The sequence below is a fragment of the Pollachius pollachius genome (assembly GCF_949987615.1).
Source record: "Pollachius pollachius genome assembly, chromosome: 2".
In the NCBI taxonomy this organism is placed as follows: Eukaryota; Metazoa; Chordata; class Actinopteri; order Gadiformes; family Gadidae; genus Pollachius; species Pollachius pollachius.
The window spans coordinates 418,658-438,677 of NC_136935.1; the positions used below are offsets into that span (position 1 = coordinate 418,658).

A 20,020-nucleotide genomic window follows, 5' to 3' on the forward strand; every position below is an offset into this window, starting at 1 on the left:
TAACTACACACACACACACACACACTGAGGCCAGGGACACACTTTAACTACACACACACACACACACTGAGGCCAGGGACACACTTTAATTACACACACACACACACACACACACACACACACACTGAGGCCAAGGGACACACTTTAACTACACACACACACACACTGAGGCCAGGGACACACTTTAAATACACACACACACACACACACACTGAGGCCAGGGACACACTTTAACTACACACACACACACACACACACACACACACACTGAGGCAAGGGACACACTTTAGCTACACACACACACACACACACACACACACACACACACACACACACACACACACACACACACACTGAGGCCAGGGACACACTTTAGCTACACACACACACACAGACACACATCGTTAGCCAAGGCCTCTGAAGGCAGAAGACATCGGTTTAGAGACCGGACGTGCGTTCACGTTACAGAACCTCTGAGTTAATACAGCCCGCCGGCTTGAGCTGGAATGGCTGAGGGTTAGGGTTAGGGTCAGGTGAGAGGCATTATCCTCATCCTAACCTGTATGGCTGCCAAATGCCTGGTCCCTATCTGCTCCTTAATGACATGTATGTGAATTCACTTTAAGTGGATTTCATAAATAGTTCAACCCAAAAATATGTACTGGATTTGGAACAGGACTGAGCTCAGCTAGTACTTAATGAAGCAAGTGCTGCGCAAACTTAAGCCAGTACTGAGCTCAACTAAGCTATGCTAGGCTAGTAAGGAGCTATGCTGGGCTAATACTGAGCTAAACTATGCTAAGCTAGTGCTAAACTGAGCTAGCATGCTACCTCCAGTATAAACAGCTGAGCCCAGGACTGAGCTCAGCTGGTAATGAGTTAGGCTAAACTAGAACTGAGCAATGATGAGCTACTACGGAGCTAAGCTAGGCTAGTACTTAGCAAAGAAAGTGCCGCACAAACCTAAGCGAGTACGAATTCTAATACAGGTAATGATGCTAAGCTAGTGCTAGCTGAGCTAACATGCTACCTGCAGGATGAGGACAAAGTAGTCGACGGGCTTGTTCCTCTGGAAGAGGAAGTGCTGGGGGCAGCGCTTGTCCTTGGGGTTGAACTTCAGCTCCTGGACCACGCTGGGGTGCTTGATGAGCCGCAGCAGGATCTTCTCTGACAGGTGACAGGGCCGGAAGGGCTCCACCTCTGGGGGCGCAACACACACACGCATACACACACACATGCACACGTACACACACATACAAACGCACACGCACACAAACACACACACACACACAACCAGTCAGTCAGCGACTAGCTTCTCGGTCCGTAAAGCCATCATGATCTCCTCTGGTGAATATTATCCGGCAGGTGGAGTGCATTCTGAACCCACACACACACACACACACGCACACAGACACGCGCACACACATGCTCACCGGTAGCCAGGAAGCGGTGCGTGGCCAGCAGCAGCTGGGGGGAGACCTTCACCCTCAGCTCGTTCTCCCCCAGCTTGAAGAGGGAGAAGTCCTGCGGCTTCCTCTCATGGCTGGAGACACGGCGCTTGGTGCGGTTATCAGCTGGGAATACGCCCAACATTACCACAGTATTCAAGTACTAGTGTAATGTTGTACTTATATACCACTAATATATGCTTTGGTTATCAGCTGGGAATACGGCTTACCGCCAACATTACCACAGTATTCATGGACTAGGGAAATGTTATACTCATATATACCACTAATATATAATTTGGTTATCAGCTTGGATACCACCAACATTAATACATTATATACTACTTGTATACATACTCATATATCAATACTCTATACACTAACTGCTATAAATATTATTCTTATTATTTAAATTGCAATGATTTCCCATCTGAGAATAGTCAGTGTATGCAGTATAGGACATTCTATCCTATACTGCATACACGTGTAGCTTATCAGTCAGCCACTTGGCATATTGACCCGCTGATGATGATGAGGATGATGATGATGATGATGATGATGATGATGAAGATAGCGGGGGATGGGCAGATGTAATGCCATGCTTTAGGGCATTGGGGCAGTGGTGGAAGGAAGGCGGGTGATTTGCGGAGCATATTTCATGAATAAATGATCTGTTCTATATTGACAGAATATTCATGTCTCTGCGGGAGCGGTAACCGGCTGATGACTGCTTCCCACAGAGAACAGCTGCTGGTAGAAATGGAGGAGGAGGAGAATCCGGAGGGATGGAGCTATATTCTGACCACACACACACACACACACACGCATACGGCTGCATGGTGGTTGATTTTTTTTAAACATACATTTTAGCCGGTGTCATGAAACTGGAGCTTTGCATTCACTGTTGTTGGCATTAAGAGCCAGGGCTGAAAATAGACCGCAGTATGTATGTCAAGCATCCACAAGCATGCGGTGCATTCTCATTAAAACAAACAACGGAGATGAGAAGAACCTTGATTATTCATAGAATGAGAGTCTGGGATGTCTGTTTGTCTCTCTCTCTGTCTCACTCTGTCTGTCTCCCTCTCTCTCTCTCTCTCTCTACCCCGCTCTTTAACCCCTGCTCTCTCTCTCACCCTCTCTCACTCTCTCTTCATGTCTCTGCCAATTAAAGCTTGTGTGATTGGGGTGTTTTATCAACAGGATTAGAGAGTTCCTTCAGTGTAATTAATTATGCATTAGCACGGATGTGGGACAACCGGTGGGATTATGGGAGAGGAAGTGGGATCAATATGGAGGGCAGAGTGCTGGACAGCAGGGAGAGGAAGAACGTTATCCTCCTCATCTATCCTGACTGAGCTACTTTTCACCGATGTGCGGTGGCCGTTGTCAGCACTAATGTGTCAAATCTTATACAATTGTTATTTGTATATGACATGAAGAGGCAGAAATGACTGATATTAACTATGACGAATTTGTACAATGTCCTAAAATTAATATGTATTTTTGTTCCTTTTGGCAATGTTTATAAGTGAAAAATTACACAAGGATGTCTCGTTAATCGGTATTGATTCGTCTATCTATTGCAGCTTATGAATATCGGATATGCTGTCGACGTTAACCACATTACTGTTACGATAGAGGAATAGGGTGATTAGGGGGCTTATGGTTAGGGTCAGTACTGACATCCCACAGAGGGGGCGCTGTTGAGGTGCTCATTAGCGCTAAATGGCAACAGCTGGGTCTGCAGGTGAGACTCAGGATGTGAGTGTCTGAGTAGAGAGGCTTTGGAGCTGGCTCTGGAGTCTTTGAATTCGTAGGACTAACAGGAAGGACACACGTTTCTGTCAAGACACTTCTATGAGGGAAACTTAGGTTGTAAATAAACAGGGAAACTGAACGACAGGATTCAAAGCGCGGGCCGGTCACCTGGAGACGAGGTGCCGGTGCGGCGTGGCACAGAGAGAGCTGTTGGCCTACGGTGGCTGTGGACCTGCGGTGAGTACCTCACACCTAACCCCCCCTAGATAGGTAAGAACGCACTCACCCAGGGAAGTTTAGGAACATACTTCAAGTTCAACGCACAAGACTTTAGGTCACGGGCTGTCTAACCGGGTAATACGAGTGTAACATTACCCTTTCCTATTATTGAGAACAGTAAAACTATAAATACTTTCACTTCTCTGGGTCCCAGCGCTCAGGGGATTCTAACGAGGCATCGTAGTCCCTTTACAGTAGGACGTCTGAATGGACTAACTACAGTATAAATAATGAAGAGCTCCAGCCCCAGGGGCACGGAGCCTGGCACGCTGCCCCCCGTACTGAACAGCCCCCTGCCTCCACCCCAACGTACTGAAGAGGTCCGTCTCGTCCACCCCAACGTACTGAACAGCCCCCTCCCTCCACCCCAACGTACTGAAGAGGTCCGTCTCGTCCACGATCTCCGACTTGATGATCTCCTCAATGACGTCCTCCAGGGTCACGATGCCCATGACCTCATAGAATGGGTCGCCTTCGCCCTCGCTGTTCACCCTCTGCACCACGGCCAGGTGGGACTTACCTGCAGGGGGGGACAACATGTTAGAGGGGGGGACGACATGTTAGAGGGGGGGGACAACATGTTAGAGGGGGGGACAACATGTTAGAGGGGGGGACAACATGTTAGAGGAGGGGACGACATGTTAGAGGGGGGGACGACATGTTAGAGGGGGGGACGACATGTTAGAGGGGGGGGCGACATGTTAGAGGGGGGGACGACATGTTAGAGGGGGGGACAGCATGTTAGAGGGGGGGACAACATGTTAGAGGGGGCGGCAACATGTTAGAGGGGGGGACGACATGTTAGAGGGGGGGGCAACATGTTAGAGGGGGGGACGACATGTTAGAGGGGGGGGGCAACATGTTAGAGGGGGGGGGCAACATGTTAGAGGGGGGGGCAACATGTTAGAGGGGGGGACAACATGTTAGAGGGGGGGAGTGAGGACAACATGTTAGGGGGGGGAGGTGAGGACAACATGTTAGGGGGGGAGGTGAGGACAACATGTTAGGGGGGGAGGTGAGGACAACATGTTAGAGGGAGGGGGTGAGGACAACATGTTACAGGGGGAGGTGAGGACAACATGTTAGAGGGAGGGGGTGAGGACAACATGTTAGAGGGAGGGGGTGAGGACAACATGTTAGGGGGGGGAGGTGAGGACAACATGTTAGAGGGAGGGGGTGAGGACAACATGTTAGAGGGAGGGGGTGAGGACAACATGTTAGAGGGAGGGGGTGAGGACAACATGTTAGAGGGAGGGGGTGAGGACAACATGTTAGGGGGGGGAGGTGAGGACAACATGTTATGTTGTGAATTTGACGAAGGTGATGGTGACGATGGTGGTGGTGGGACAGGGGTTGGCGCTTTTAAGGCTATAATTGTTTGTTAAATACTATGGTATCAGAAAGGCAGGGTTGAGATGCAACGGGAACAGGATCAAAAGAACAGACTGCGAGCTGCTTCAGCAAGGCCCTGTTTCGGCAGGATGAAGAGCCATTAATAACCTGAGCTCAGCCCTGGGAAAGGCACAACTTTAGGGTTAGGGTTAGGTTACCCTAACCCTAACCCTAACCCTGGGAGAGGCACAACTTTAGGGTTAGGGTTAGGTTACCCTAACCCTAACCCTAACCCTGGGAGAGGCACAACTTTAGGAGCTTCCACTGGATAATGCGTGACCTTCTTTCTCTTTTCATCTGCTTCCCTTCTTTTGAAAGTATAAATGTTTGGGTCTTTAGTGTGCGTGTGTTTGTACGCGTGTCTGTGTGTGTGTGTGTGTCTGTGTGTGTGTGTGTCTGTTTGGGAGTTGTGACTCACACAGAGCAGGAATGAGCACAGGGAGATTAAGTGAGACATTTTGACAGCGGGGAGGTCTTGGTTCTTATATAAACACTGGCATTACGCAACCTGTTTGGGGATGCCTGCATCTGCTGACTAGACTTCCTGTGCTGTCTCCCCCCCCCACACACACACACACACACATTAATTGTGTACGCATCGCGTTGTCTTCATGTCCATTCTTTATGGGAGATGTAATCGTTAGTTCAACATCCGTTGTTTGGCCTTCGCTAAACCCCCTGCCAGTGACGTGAATAACCGCTCCACCAGAAACATCCAAATCAGCTCTGGCAATGATGCCAAATGAGAAAAAGGAGAAAAAGCTGCAGCAAAGTCATGTGATCTTGACATCCGCATGCATGATGTCATGATGAAATCACGACATCATCCTCGACGTGGGTCATAAATATACACACACACACACAACACACCCCTACGTTCACCCTTGTGTTCCTACGACAGACTCGTTTGAGGCGGTTTGATTCAGGGGGAGATCACGGCTAGAGGATCAAATGGATCATCTGCTGTAATCCGGCAACAACAAGAGCGCTGATTGACTGGCTGGCTGACTGACTGACTGGCTGGCTGACTGACTGGCTGGCTGGCTGGCTGGCTGGCTGGCTGGCTGGCTGGCTGGCTGGCTGACTGACTGGCTGGCTGGCTGGCTGGCTGGCTGGCTGGCTGGCAGGCAGGAGCTCAGGTGAGAGGAGAGGCCGAGGAGGACCCTAAAGCGTGTGATGTTCCGGGCTGCATTACATCACTCGTATGTTACATAACGACATCACCCAGCAGCACACACACACACACACACACACACACACACCCAGAGCCAAGAGCAGTGTGGGACTCACACGGATGTCCCTGTCACATGTGGTTATTCTCTGACCCCCCCCCCTGACCCCACACTCACTCTCAGCTCAAATAATTGTTGTTGTTCCTCTGAATTGTTTGGCTGCGTGGGGCCCATGTATATAGACTCACCAGCCTATCAGTGGCCTTCACCTGATCACCAGCCTATCAGTGGCCTTCACCTGATCACCAGCCTATCAGTGGCCTTCACCTGATCACCAGCCTATCAGTGGCCTTCACCTGATCACCAGCCTATCAGTGGCCTTCACCTGATCACCAGCCTATCAGTGGCCTTCACCTGATCACCAGCCTATCAGTGGCCTTCACCTGCCCAGTCCCAGGAACATTTTGTTACTATAATCACAGGTGTGTGTGTGTGTGTGTGTGTGTGTGTGTGTGTGTGTGTGTGTGTGTGTGTGTGTGTGTGTGTGTGTGTGTGTGTGTGTGTCGGGTATCTTGCACACTGTAGTGATTGTCTATCTATCTAATATGTTTACAATTGATGACACTTACAGATCGGTGCTAAGAAAGCGATGCTACCTCTGCTCCCCGATGTCTGCATACGCATGCATGCATGCACGCACACACACACACACACACACACACACACACACACACACACACACACACACACACACACACACACACACACACACACACACACACACGCGCACACGCACACGCACACACACATATGCAGAGACAAACACACACACATGCAGAGACAAACACACACGCAGATGCCCTTTGCACTTGTCATTATTGAGCTGGCATAGAATGTAGATCTCTAGAGTATTGGGGTTCTTTATAATCCACCCACCAGCACAGTGGAGAGGAGAGGAGGAGAGGAGAGAGGAGGGGAGGAGAGGAGAGGAGGAGGGGAGGAGAGGGAAGGAGTAGAGGATGAGGAGAGGGGAGGAGAGGAGAGGAGAGGGGGTGGGGAGGAGTAGAGGATGAGGAGAGGAGAGGAGAGGGGTATGGAAAGGAGAGTGATGGAGAGGAGTTGATAGGAGAGTTGAAGAGATAAGAGGGGAGAGGGGAGGAGAGGAGAGAGGAGAGGGGAGAGGGGAGGAGAGAGAAGAGGGGAGAGGGGAGGAGAGAGAAGAGGGGAGAGGGGAGGAGAGGGGGTGGGGAGGAGTAGAGGATGAGGAGAGGAGAGGGGTATGGAAGGGAGAGGGGAGAGGAGAGGGGAGGAGAGAAGAGGGCAGAGGGGAGGAGAGGGGAGAGGGGGGAGGAGAGGGGAGGAGAGAAGAGGGCAGAGGGGAGGAGAGAGGAGAGGGGAGAGGGGAGGAGAGAGGGGAGGAGAGGGGAGAGGGGAGGAGAGAAGAGGGCAGAGGGGAGGAGAGGGGAGGAGAGAAGAGGGCAGAGGGGAGGAGAGAGGGGAGGAGAGAGGAAGGAAGGGAGAGACGCAGAAGGTGGAGGGATGGAGGAGGGAGGATGGGGGAGGAAGGGAAAGGTCGGGCTGAATTTTTTATGCTGCCTCAGCGGGTTAGCACTGAGGCTCCCTGCCAGGAGGGAGGATGGATTGTGGTGGGGGGGGCTTCAAAGCACCCCGTCACCGGGCAGTATCAGCACAGTAGTAGAGGGAGGCCGGAGGGTGCAGCCTCCCTCCTGGTGGTGGGGGAGAGAGCTGGGAGGGGGTGAGGAGAGGTGGAGGGGGAGATAGGTAGTACAGGGTTGGGTTTGGAGAGGTCCCCCTGAGCTCTGTCTTGACGGTGTAATCAGGTGTATGATAGTTGTTGAATGCCTCTAGGTTCACCAGTGATTCGATCATAGATAACAATTCATTTCCTCAGGGAATCGTATTATCATTTACAGCCCGACGGTTGATGACGACACACTGAATCTGCCACAGCATCGGAGTCAATAATAAAATCATTCTCACTTTATCAGAAACAGTGTGAATAAAAGTGTGCGTACAGTCGCTCACTCACTCACCCACTCACTCACTCACTCACTCACCCAACCTCTCACTCACCCACTCACTGACTCACTCACCCACTCAGTCACTCACTCACTCACTCACTCACTCACTCACCCAACCTCTCACTCACTCACTCACTCACTCACTCACTCACTCACTCACTCACTGTGTGTCCTTGTCAATGAGGGAGGGATATGCATTTTAAATCCCTGCAGAATTGGACAACACAGTCCAGTGAATAAATCATCAGCCAAACACAAATACAACCTCATATTTGCTCTGTTTGGGCTTGTACAGCACTAACAATCAGTGGAGAACTTCTGACTATTTCTGACAGGATGTTGTCTAATAGAATGTATTTAACGATGACATAAGGTGGAAGGTGTCAATTAAGAAACGCATCTCTGGTTAATGCACGAGAGATGCAACATGAACCACACACATAGAAGATGCCTTTATCCTCCATGCATCTCATGTTCAAGAAATCATAACGTATCTGCTTAATACAATACATGAGCTGAGCTATGCATTCCATGTGCACCATAATTACAAAAATAACTGACGGAAATACTAATGTTTATACTCTAATAGGCCTGCATTTATCTTTATAGAAATCAGAGCAAAGGTGACAAATGGTAAATTGTCTGAGGACAAACTTGAAAAGACATGTAAAGTTTGGGGAGGCCTTATGTGATCCCGCGCTGCACACAATAGCATGAAGCCACCAGTGGCTCACGGAGGGTTACCTCGTTTGAATTCTTCCAGCATCACGTCCAGTTTAGTGTCGTTGAACACGCTGTGCATGGGGTGCCTGTAGAACTGGGTGATGGTCTTGAGGGGCGTGCAGTCGTCCGGGTCCACGAACGCCAGGTCTTTGACGAACAAAATGTCAACGATGTTGGACCTCTCGTTCTCGTACACGGGTATGCGCGTGAAGCCGCTCTGCATGACGTCGGACATGGTGCAGAAGTCCAGCGTGGCGTCAGAGGACAGCATGTAGCAGTCGGACAGGGGCGTGCACACGTCCTCCACGGTCTTCGTCCTCAGCTCCAGGGCTCCCTGGATGATGTTCAGCTCCTCTTTCACCAGGTCGTGGTACGGGTCCGTCACACGCAACATGGCCACCAACTTTTCCCGCGTGTAGAAGCTGCTGATCTCTTGGTGCAGCATGATGTCCAGGATCTTGGACACTGGGTAGGCGATGGGGAAGAACAGCAGCATCAGCAGCCGCGTGGCACACAGCGTCTTGGAGGCGATCGCTAGGCTGTGGCGGGAGGCCACGGAGTGCGGGAGAATCTCACCGATAAAGAAGATCCCGAAAGTGCACGAGGCCGTTGAGAGTACGGTCATTCCCACAATCTGACACATCCACACCACGAAGCACGTGTTGGTGAGCACGTTGCCCAGCACCACGGTGCACAATATGTAGTTTCCGTGTTTACGCACGGACTCGATTTTTCGCGCGTATTTCTGCTCCTTGTCGGTGCCGCTGTTCTGCAGAACGCGGAGCTCCACGGGGTCCAGGGCGAGCATGCTGATGTTCAGGCCGCTGCACAGCGCCGAAAGTGCTAACAACAGCACGGAAACTCCCGCCTGCAGCCAGAGGTCCGCCTGCGGCGGTCTCTCCACCACCGCTAACCAAAAGTCCCTGGTGCTAAAATGCTCCCACTTCGTCCCATCGAAGGCGCACATGGAGTAATGTTTAACCGCCTCGCCCCGCCGCAGGTCTTTGGCCAGAAGCTCGACCAGAACGGAGTTGTGGCTGGACGAGGACTTGAAGGAGCCCAACAGTTCAATATCAGAGCTGCGGGCGTTCTCCACCACGCAGGGATTGACTTTTGGCAGAAGTTGCCTTTCTTCATGGCCGCTATCTCCCTCCGGTTCTTCGATAAAAGCGATCCACGGTGCGGCCGGGACGCCTTCCGTTCTGCCGCTGGTCGCACTACTCAGGTTTAGGGGATGCTGCTGGGCTACCGGAGACTCGGAGTAGTACACCCTCAGCGTGAAGCGGGTCCCCTCGGTGGCGGTCAGCATCCCATCCCGGACGGATATCTCTTGGCTTTCAGTGTCCTCCGGTCGGACGCCGAGCAGTGCCCGTGTCGTGGCCGGAAGAGTGGAGAGCAGCGCCAGCAGGAAGAGGAGAGACACCCCGGGAGGATGCAGGATGGAGAGCGGGAAGCGGTAGGCTGCCGCAGCATCCGCAGCCATCATGCTGAATGAGCCACTGGGGGACTTGGGTGAGCGCAGTGTCACGTGGTGAGTGTGTGTGTGTGTGTGTGTGTGTGTGGGGGGGGGGGGGGGGGGGGGGGGGGCGTGCGTGCGTGTGTGCACATGCATGGCATGCGTGTGTTTACACGGGGAACAGCTGGACGGGCAGCAGCAGGCAGCGTATAACGACAGAAGATATTTGAAAAGAACATCCAACCACGGCTGCTCGTATGCTCATGTTAAGACAGTGACGTATTATAACGTCACGGACGCACCTCTATTCTAAAAATAGATTGCAGCCACGGCGAGAAAATTGGGTATGCATACTCTGCCGTATCATGACCTATTTTTTACGGAGTGCAGAAAGGGTATGTGATATTCGGTATTGGGCTTGTTTGTGCCGGGGAAGGGTGGGCATTTACTGAAATAACACGCAGCTTGTTCATGAATAGGTCTTCTTCAGCACGTTGATTTGGAGTAATGTTAAGATATGCGTGTTGCTCCACTGCACTTTAAGGGGTCCGTCAACGTAGACTGCGTTTACTTCTCAAATATTCCACCAGATGGCAGTATTGGCACTTAAACAACTATTTCGTCGTTGGCCAAATGAACGACGCAGCCTACGACAGCATAAGTAGACCAACAAGATATGATTCAGATTCATGGTCAAGTGGAAGTTAGGTTGCGTTACAGGGCAAGCAAACGTAGGCCTACAAAGCGTTAGGCATGACAACAAGATTATTGTAGAATGGGCTTAATATATATATTTTTTTTTTTAAAAAGTAGGCATATTGGATAATAGCTTTGGATTGTTAAATTTTCGGTCCGATCGATTCGTGTCTGTGTAGGCTACATTATAAACGGAGTGCACTAGAACAGTGTAAAACACGAGTCTGGCACTATTTCTCTACTTCTGATTCCGTTGCTTTGGATAACTCTGACGTCTCCTGGAAGAGACAGCCGTCAGAAAACACTCGTTAAGTTCTCACGCGCCGCCCGGACGAGGAGGCCTCGTGGGTAGACGATGGCCTTTGGAGGAGGAGACGGCGCAGGCTGCCCCTCACAGCCAGCGCCCCGGCGTCCCACTGATTTAACACCCCCACTATCTAAACATCGGGTCACCATAGGCCTCGAACATTGTTGCTTAACTAGGTAGGCATGTAAATAACACAAAGTAGGCCCCGGGTATAGTCTACAGTCCATTAAAGCACACACACACAAACTATAATATTACACATCGGCCTAATTGTGTTTAAAGCACCATAAGTTAAGTGGTAGGCCTGCGTGGGTTCGATGCCTTTGGTAGGCCATTAAGATGGGGCGATCCAAGTTCCATGTTTTGATTCCTCTTAACATTTTTGTTGACACATGTTGTTTATTAAAATACATGATCGGACCTCAGAACCGCTGGTTTGACGTCGAAATGTCGCGTGGATTGTACAATTTGTATTTACCGTGAGTCACATCCCATCATTTTCAATAATGTTATCGCATTATTATTTTCGTGGCGGGAAATCGTTTCCAGTTCTCTAATGTTGAGAATGAAGACATGTTCTGATCTAATTCAGCATCATAGCGCCTAAGACCTTAAACCACCGCTCATGGCAGCGGCAGGACAGCCCGCAGCGGCGTGGCGCGTCGGGTCTGGAGGAATAATCGTTGAGATAATGCGGCGACACTCCTGTGTTGTGTTGCCTTTCCTCCTCACCACTCACCACTAAATACACGCACTTTCTCTCCACCGACATCTGCAGAGGAACCTCGTATAATTTATAGGTGCGCTCAGCGTGCAAGCTCCATCTCCCCCCCAGAGAACCATGGGGGCCTGCAGGCAGAGCAACCCCCTTTTAACTTGGTAGGCCTGTTTCAAACCAGTCTGTCAGTCCACTACCCCGTCCACCCGCACCCACTTAGGGTTAGCATTATGGAACATCTATCTGGAATATGACATTTCTTACAGCTGCCCACGTTTTTATTCAAAACCTGCATTTTCAAACTTATGTAATCAAAGTATCTAGTTCTGGGACCGAATGGACGCAGTATAGCCTTCCTGGCTCATCAGTCGATTGTTTTTCTAAGTATCGTTAATAAATTATAAATGTGTGTGTATATGTATATGTATATAAATATATATAAACATTCAACATATTCTTCACATTATATTCACATTATATATAATATGTATCATGACAGTCTACCAGTCTTATATATTTACATTTTCAATAGTCAAATTATGTATTCACCTTATTGCTGCTATTTTTATGTGAATTGGTTTTAACGGTTTAAAATGGTTATTAAAAAATTGTTGTAGCCTTTAAGAAAAGTTTAAAATAAACTGGAAATTTGCGATTTTTTCAAAACATAGTGACACACAACTAAAGGACCTGGTTCGACGTTTAATAACTATAGATCTTAACCTCAGCTTTAAATTTGGCCTGGAGCCACAGCCTACTATAATTAAATTATCGAATGCCCTTCATTAAATGGTAAGCGAAGTATTTTGATTGTGGGGCACAATCATTAATATAGCTTTATAAATATAAAGCCCATATATTCTGACCTTATTGTTTTATTATGGAAGTATCATTTGAGTATGACTTATCCAAAAAAGCATTAAAGAAATAATAAGCCTCTATTGTATCCATGTATAGTTTTAACTGTGTAGCTGTATTAAACTACAGCTGCCACTCTGCAATAACTTTGGAGGTGGCTCCATAGAAACAGGTACTATATCATAGTTCTGTATTCCGATCTCTCTTAACTCGCCAACTCCTGCTAGAACCTTAGGGGCGGTGCTGCCTCCTCTCCTCCTCCCAGCTCCTGCGTTTCACGAGCGGGGAGGCTGGCCCGGGGCGTGCGCTCCTCTGTGCCGCTCCCCGAGACTTTGGGAGGCGTGGGGGCAGAGGGGTAGACAGACAGGAAGGACACACAACCAGCTCTTTGAAGCGTGTATATGTAAAGAGGGCCCCATCGACCACGACTACCATTTTTGGTTTCCCTCTTCCACCTTTCACTTTGACAACACGGCAAGGAGAGTTCCCCGAACGCGCCGCAGTGCTACTTATACTTCTGCGGTCCCAAACCAAGAAGATGCCCAGGGCGCCGCAGTGCTCCGTCCCCTGTTCTTCTCTCTGGCTGGCATCTGTTGCTCTGGTGGTGCACGCCGGGCTCTCCTCCTCCCAATACCAGAGACCTGTTGTCGGGGCTGGGAAGCGAGCGGGGTTCATGGAAAGGACGCTGATTCTCCTGGATGTCGACACCCATAGACCGATTAGGGTGCTAAACGATAACTTCCTCTCCTTTCAGTTGGATCCCTCGATCATCAAAGACGGCTGGCTGGATTTTCTGAGGTAGGCTGTGTATACCTCCTAATGCTTTTCATATTGAGAGCTCACTGTTGGTCATAATCAATGTCAACTTGTGATAAGCGCGTTGGTCTTTTGGGGTTTGGGGGAATTACGCGCGGGACTAACCCCGAAGTCTCCTTCTGGGAGTGGGCCCATGGCAACATATTGGATGCATGGACACACTGGCTCAAGGTTCAAGCTAAATGTCATTCAGTGGTATCACGGTTGGATTTGTTTTGGTTGGAAATAAGTAAGGCCTTTAGGCCGGGCTTAACCATAATTGACAACATGTTGTGCGTATTGGGTATATTTGCAAGTTGCCTCATGCTATGCTGGTTTAACTTTGTGTTTACAGAGTGTGGTAAAATGTGTGAAGGTTAGGCCACAATTGTTTTCTCTATGAGAACCGAACAATACAGCACAATATTATAAACTTTTGTTTTATATCTTGGAAAGATTTGCTTTTCTTTACTGGCCCCACAATTCCCCACAATCTCTACTAAAATGTTCCTAATAATTTTAGACTTTATTTGTTTTATGGGTTAATAGAGGATAATACAAAACAAACAAATTGGCTGAACTAAAGTATTAATGCAGGGGTTAAGAGTCCCTGTACCGCCGTAGGCCTGCTCATTTAAACCCATGGTCTGGGAGATACACCGAGGAATACCGGCGACATTTAGATACAGGATCTAGAAGTAATTCCCAATAAAATGAGGAAAAGCTAAGTATTTGAAATATTTCTGTACACATAGCCTATTTGAGTAAGCGCTTGAGCCTGTAATAGTCACGTGAAGACTAGCAATCTATTGATAAACAAAACGATGCAAAGGGATTGTTTGTTTTATGTTACACATTTTAATAAGTCACCTTTAGCATATACACCTGTTTGTTCAATATTTTTCAGGATAAAAGTTTGTGCAGGCCTTTGCGTTACTTTATTTCGGCCACTATTTTCTTTGTAGAGGCCAACTTAATACAAATCAGGCGAGCAGGGCTGCAACTAGGCCACAAGCAGTCATTTGTGCGTCTGTAAAAATCGTTTTGTATTATGTTTTTAATTGAATCGACATAACGGTCAATTCACTTATGCTCAGCCTATTACGCACCACGCGCTGTTCCCGAAAGGACAATGCACATAAATCAAATGCGATAATCTATGTAAATTCGTAAAATACATGATTTACTCAACTAACTATTAATTACGTTTGCTCAATACAATATTGTTCCTCCTCATTTGAGATTGTTATAATATAACGCTATGTAAATGAAGCGCCATTTCCTCCTCCGATTTGAAAGATATAATATATCATTGGCCTACCCTGCTCTTGCCTGTCCAGTGGATAAAAATATAATTTCGGAAATCTAGAGATTCAAAAACAGTTATTCTCTAAAAACTGTAAATACATCTAGAAAATGAATATCTCTGCAATCCAACCTGCAGTCTAAATCGTGTCATAATGCAGTTCATGATATCTCTTTTCTTTTTACATTACAGGACTAATTTAAATAATATGTGAATAAAATATATGGTATTTGTATGCAAATATATAATAGATGTGAAGTAAAAACGGTGGTTCTCAAGCAGCTGTAGGAAGGCCCATTACATGGTGGTGATTGTTTTAAAACACATTCCTGTGAAGAACTTACTTTTTAAGTACCATGAATTGCACATGCTTCATCCATGCCTGTTATATATCTCCGTTGCTGGGAGGGAATGAGTTTCTGCCTTCCCCTCTGATTGGTCGGTGGTGTGTTCAGCTCCAAGCGGCTGGTGACCCTGGCCCGGGGTTTGTCCCCCGCTTATCTGCGCTTCGGAGGGAAACGTACCGACTTCCTCCAGTTCCACAACCTGAAGAACCTGGCTAAATTCAGAGGACCGGGCCCCGACTACTACCTGAAGAACTACGAAGATGGTGACTATAATCCATAATGGAACTAACTCAGACTGGTTCACAGGAAGGGGAACGAGCGTTGGTGTTGTGTTAACTCTGGCTCTCATTATGGAATGCGGTTCTTTTCCTTCCTAAATTCGCTGACTCGTTGATCTTGTAGATATACGTTGAAACCATTATTGCACAGTGAACGTTTGTGTGTATAATTGAAACCAATGGGAAAATCAGATTTCCTTTTTAAGTTGACTCTAGACATTGACCGTCTTTCTATTTAAAAATTATAATAGACACAACCAAATACATAAAACCCTGATAAACATTCCCTCCATATGAAGTATAGGTTAAAGTGGTATAGCCGTACGACATCCCCTTTGACGTGGGCTGTGTTTACCTCTGGACAGACATTGTGCGCAGCGACATCGCCCTGGACCAGCAGAAGGGCTGCAAGCTGGCCCACCACCCCAACATGATGCTGGAGCTCCAGAGAGAGAAGGCCGCCACCATGCAGCTAGTCCTGCTGAAGGAGCAGGTCTCCAACATCTACAGCAACATCACGATAACAGGTAGGAGATCACACGCACGCACACGCACGCACACACGCACGCACGCACGCACGCACGCACGCACGCACGCACGCACGCACGCACACACACACACACACACACACACACACACACACACACACACACACACACACACACACACACACACACACACACACAGATTCTCGTAATAGCATAACCGTTTTTGATGTGTATTATAACCTAAATAAAAAAATCGTATTGATCTTTAAAATTGACAAAACACACTGGTGCTCTGTGGGTTATGCACACCACACGTAACACACACACACACACACACACACACACACACATACTTCCACACACAAACACACTTACACACACACATTCACACAAGCAGCACGCACAAAAAAACATGCATTCAGACCCGCGAGGTTCAAAGCGTGCCAATGTAAACCATCAGATTTCAAAATGACAAATGTAATTTGTAGCGCAGGAATGCAGGGCCGGGTCGGGGGTGTGTGTGTGTGTGTGTGTGTGTGTGTGTGTGTGTGTGTGTGTGTGTGTGTGGGGGGGGGGAGGTCGCAGCCAGAGAGGGTAGTAAACACAGAGCCGCCTTTGGACTGGCATCCTGCTGCTCGGGTGGCCCGTGTCTCCTGTCTATTTCCAGGACGGGCCCGGGTGGGGAGACAGCGTAGAGAACTACAGAGAGGAGCTGGTTCCTATTTAACGAGGGACATGAGTAATTCGGCTGTTGGCCTCTTGGAGGATCAGCCGCCGTCTCCGGTGGATTCCCTGTGAAATGGGGATCTGTTTTTATGGTAATGAGTTATGGCCGTTATGATGCCACTTTGGGCTTTTCGACGTCACAGCACTCGCGCATGTATGTTGACACACACATGCGCACGCACACACACAAACACACACTCACACACAAACACACGCATCTATATTGGCTCTCATATAATCTGACGTTTCATATGAAACAGGATAAATATTTGGTGGAAAATATTAATAATCTATGTCTCATCATAAATCCGAAAACATATTAATAACAAAACAAAGAAATGAAGTATTGAAATAAAACATTACACCAGCCAGTGTTCCTGCAGTCAGTCAGTGGTGGAGCAGCGAGGGCTTTGGCTTGATCTTACTTGATCTATCTTTGGTCTTGATCTTATGAAGACTTGCGTGGCTGTAAAATGTTTCCCATGGTGTAAGGCCCCCTAGCCCCCAACACCCCCATCCAGTCTGCCCCCTGGAATAAATAGACCCCATGGTTTGTGAGGGTCTAGGAGGGAGAGAGAGAGAGAGAGAGAGAGAGAGAGAGAGAGAGAGAGAGAGAGAGAGAGAGAGAGAGAGAGAGAGAGAGAGAGAGAGAGAGAGAGAGAGAGAGAGAGAGAGAGAGAGAGATACTCCTTGTCTCACCGTGTCCAGCGCCCCAGTCATAACATGCCCGTCCTCACACCCTCGTGCGCGAGAACGTGCACGTGCACTAGAGGTTCACCAGTTCAGGAGCCACCTCGCAGGGCAGGGACTTTTCGTTTTCTTTTTTCTCCCTTTCTCTTCTTTCTTCTCTTTGTTTTGTACTGCTATACTACAGCTCTCGCGTCGCGCAATCGAAACCAGGTGGCATCGATCAGCACGATAAACATCCAGCCTTGCGACGACACAAGCCCGGAAGAAAGCAACACCTATCCCCCCCATAACACTTCTAGATTTTGCCGTAGTTGTTTTCGGACTGGATGGAAGAGGGAGTCAAGTGGAAGAATTTTATTTATTCAAACAAGATTGTTGCTGGGTGTGTTTCCCACCGAAGCATCTCGCCTCGTTCAATAACACAGCGTCAGCCCTGCAGAGGTGTGTGTGAGCTGGAGGAACCAATGGCGCCTGTAGTGGATCTGATGACTGCTGAAGGTTCCCCCAGAGCAGCACACGCATAGGACCTAACGGCCTGTGTGCCCCAATGTGTGTGTCTGTGTGTGTGTGTGTGTGTTGTAGAACATGGATGCATGGTGTTCCCCACTCTGGGGTGAAGAGGGGAGTAATATGGCCACGAGGCATTAGGGAGGTGTTTAAATACAGTCTGGGAACAATCAGACAAGAAACACCCACTGTGTGTGTGGTGTGTGCATGTGTGTGTGTGTGTGTGTGTGTGTATGTGTGAGAGATAGATAGAGAATGAGAAGAAAAGGACGAGAGAAAGGGGAGAGAGACTGATAGGTCTAACGACCCTGGGTCAGAGGTCAGGAGGGGTCAGTCTGAGTGTGGCAGGATGGAGAGAGGCTGGTAAAGGACCTGTGAAGACCTAGCCCTACATACATATCTATCTATCTATCTATCTATCTATCTATCTATCTATCTATCTATCTATCTATCTATCTATCTATCTATCTATCTATCTATCTATCTATCTCTCTCTCTCTCTCTCTCTCTCTCCTCATCTCTCTCTCCTCTCTCTCTCTCTCTCTCTCTCTCTCTCTCTCTCTCTCTCTCTCTCTCTCTCTCTCTCTCTCTCTCTCTCTCTCTCTCTCAGTTATCCCTGGCCAACCTGTAACCCCAGAGTTGTGAAAGCCTTTGAGGATGCACAGCGCTAACCCAGACATAAGAAATTCCTGAGAGCACTCCCGCCCCCCAGCTGTGAGGGATGAGAGAGCCCCACTGGGAGACGAAACATCCCTGATATCTAGCATAGGTCCAGATGAGAGCTTTGGGATAAAACGACATATAGGATGTGGAAATGGCCAGCAGATCCCGGATCAGATAAGGGACCGCTGATCACTGCCTCACACCCACATGCTCACAGGCACCATGTTGAACTCATTCCGGCTTCACGAGGTGTGTCTTTCGGGACAGCCTCTCCTTCTCTTCATACTTGACGGCTGATGTCCGATAGAATTAGTTGGTTGTTTGTAGCTGACATTTTGGGCTTGTAGACGTGCATTGATTGTTGATCTTTTTCTGTTCCTATGCACATGATATTCGTTGATTAAGCGTTTACTTGTTTTACCCGCCCTAAAAGGGGTTGTGACAGACCAGCGGAATGAGAGAAGCTAAGTCTGAGATGTTTCTGTGTGTGTGACATCCCCGTAAACAGAGTGGAGTCGCCGAGGAGAGAGAAACACGAGAGCAACATGTAGCGATGTGTAATATGTAAACAGAGAGCATCCAACATCTGCGCATATGTCTCCGGCACATGTGAACCAAAGCATACCATAGCCGTCATGTGCCACGTTTTACTTTGTTATGTTTGGACGCTAGGAGCCGATACATTACATCTCATACATGGTTGATACGAAGGATAACCGCACATTTGCAAAAGAGACAAGAAACCTGATGAATGGATGCTGGCTGTGTGACGGACTGCCAGGTTGGCAGCTCCACGAGACACGTCAACATCCAGTATGCTTTCAAATATTCAGCTTATGTGTGGCTCATATACTTTGCATATACTGCAATGTTTTGTATATTTTGTTCCTAAATCAGAATACATATTAAGTTGTTCGCAAAGTAGTGCACCCTTCATATCGTTATTATTTTTTTCGTAATTTGATGAGTTCACTGGTTCCTGTCCCCTTCCCACCAGTAAGCTAAACACACTCTTACCGGGGTAGTCCTTTAACCACTGTGTTTAAAATAGGTTCAGCGTATACAAGCTGAAGGGAAAGTAGTCTGCATACTAAGTGAAACAGCACCAGCTTGCATCAACACTGTAGAGGCCATCACGAAGGCAGTGTGTGTCTCTGTGTGTGTGTGCCGGCAGTGTCAAATGCGGTATATTATGGGATAGAGGCAAGTCGTTGGGGACGTTTTAAAGGGAGCGTAGCGCTCCGGTGGCGTTCGTCTGGACGTTCAGCCTGATGAGTCATGAAGGGGCTCGGGAAGAACGGGATTATCCCAAGGCTGTCAGCACATGGTGCACAGCCTACGGTCAGAGCCATGCTCTCTCTCTCTCTC

At 48.4% G+C, this 20,020-nt stretch overlaps 2 protein-coding genes across 2 annotated transcripts in view; one reads left to right on the top strand and one right to left on the bottom strand.

The window, feature by feature from the left end:
- Positions 1-10,303, bottom strand: part of cnnm1 (cyclin and CBS domain divalent metal cation transport mediator 1) — a gene marked incomplete at both ends in the record, with an annotated part of 17,653 nt that extends 7,350 nt beyond the window's left edge. The window contains 4 exons of the mRNA XM_079758518.1: positions 1,031-1,200; positions 1,434-1,574; positions 3,865-4,008; positions 8,839-10,303. Of these exons, the coding sequence (XP_079614644.1) occupies positions 1,031-1,200; positions 1,434-1,574; positions 3,865-4,008; positions 8,839-10,303 (1,920 nt within the window). The remainder of the gene's footprint in view (positions 1-1,030; positions 1,201-1,433; positions 1,575-3,864; positions 4,009-8,838) is intronic.
- A 3,087-nt stretch (positions 10,304-13,390) lies between these two features.
- Positions 13,391-20,020, top strand: part of hpse2 (heparanase 2) — a gene marked incomplete at both ends in the record, with an annotated part of 49,149 nt that continues 42,519 nt past the window's right edge. Inside the window, 3 exons of the mRNA XM_079729010.1 lie at positions 13,391-13,650; positions 15,409-15,563; positions 15,944-16,105. Coding sequence (XP_079585136.1) covers positions 13,391-13,650; positions 15,409-15,563; positions 15,944-16,105 — 577 coding nt within the window. The remainder of the gene's footprint in view (positions 13,651-15,408; positions 15,564-15,943; positions 16,106-20,020) is intronic.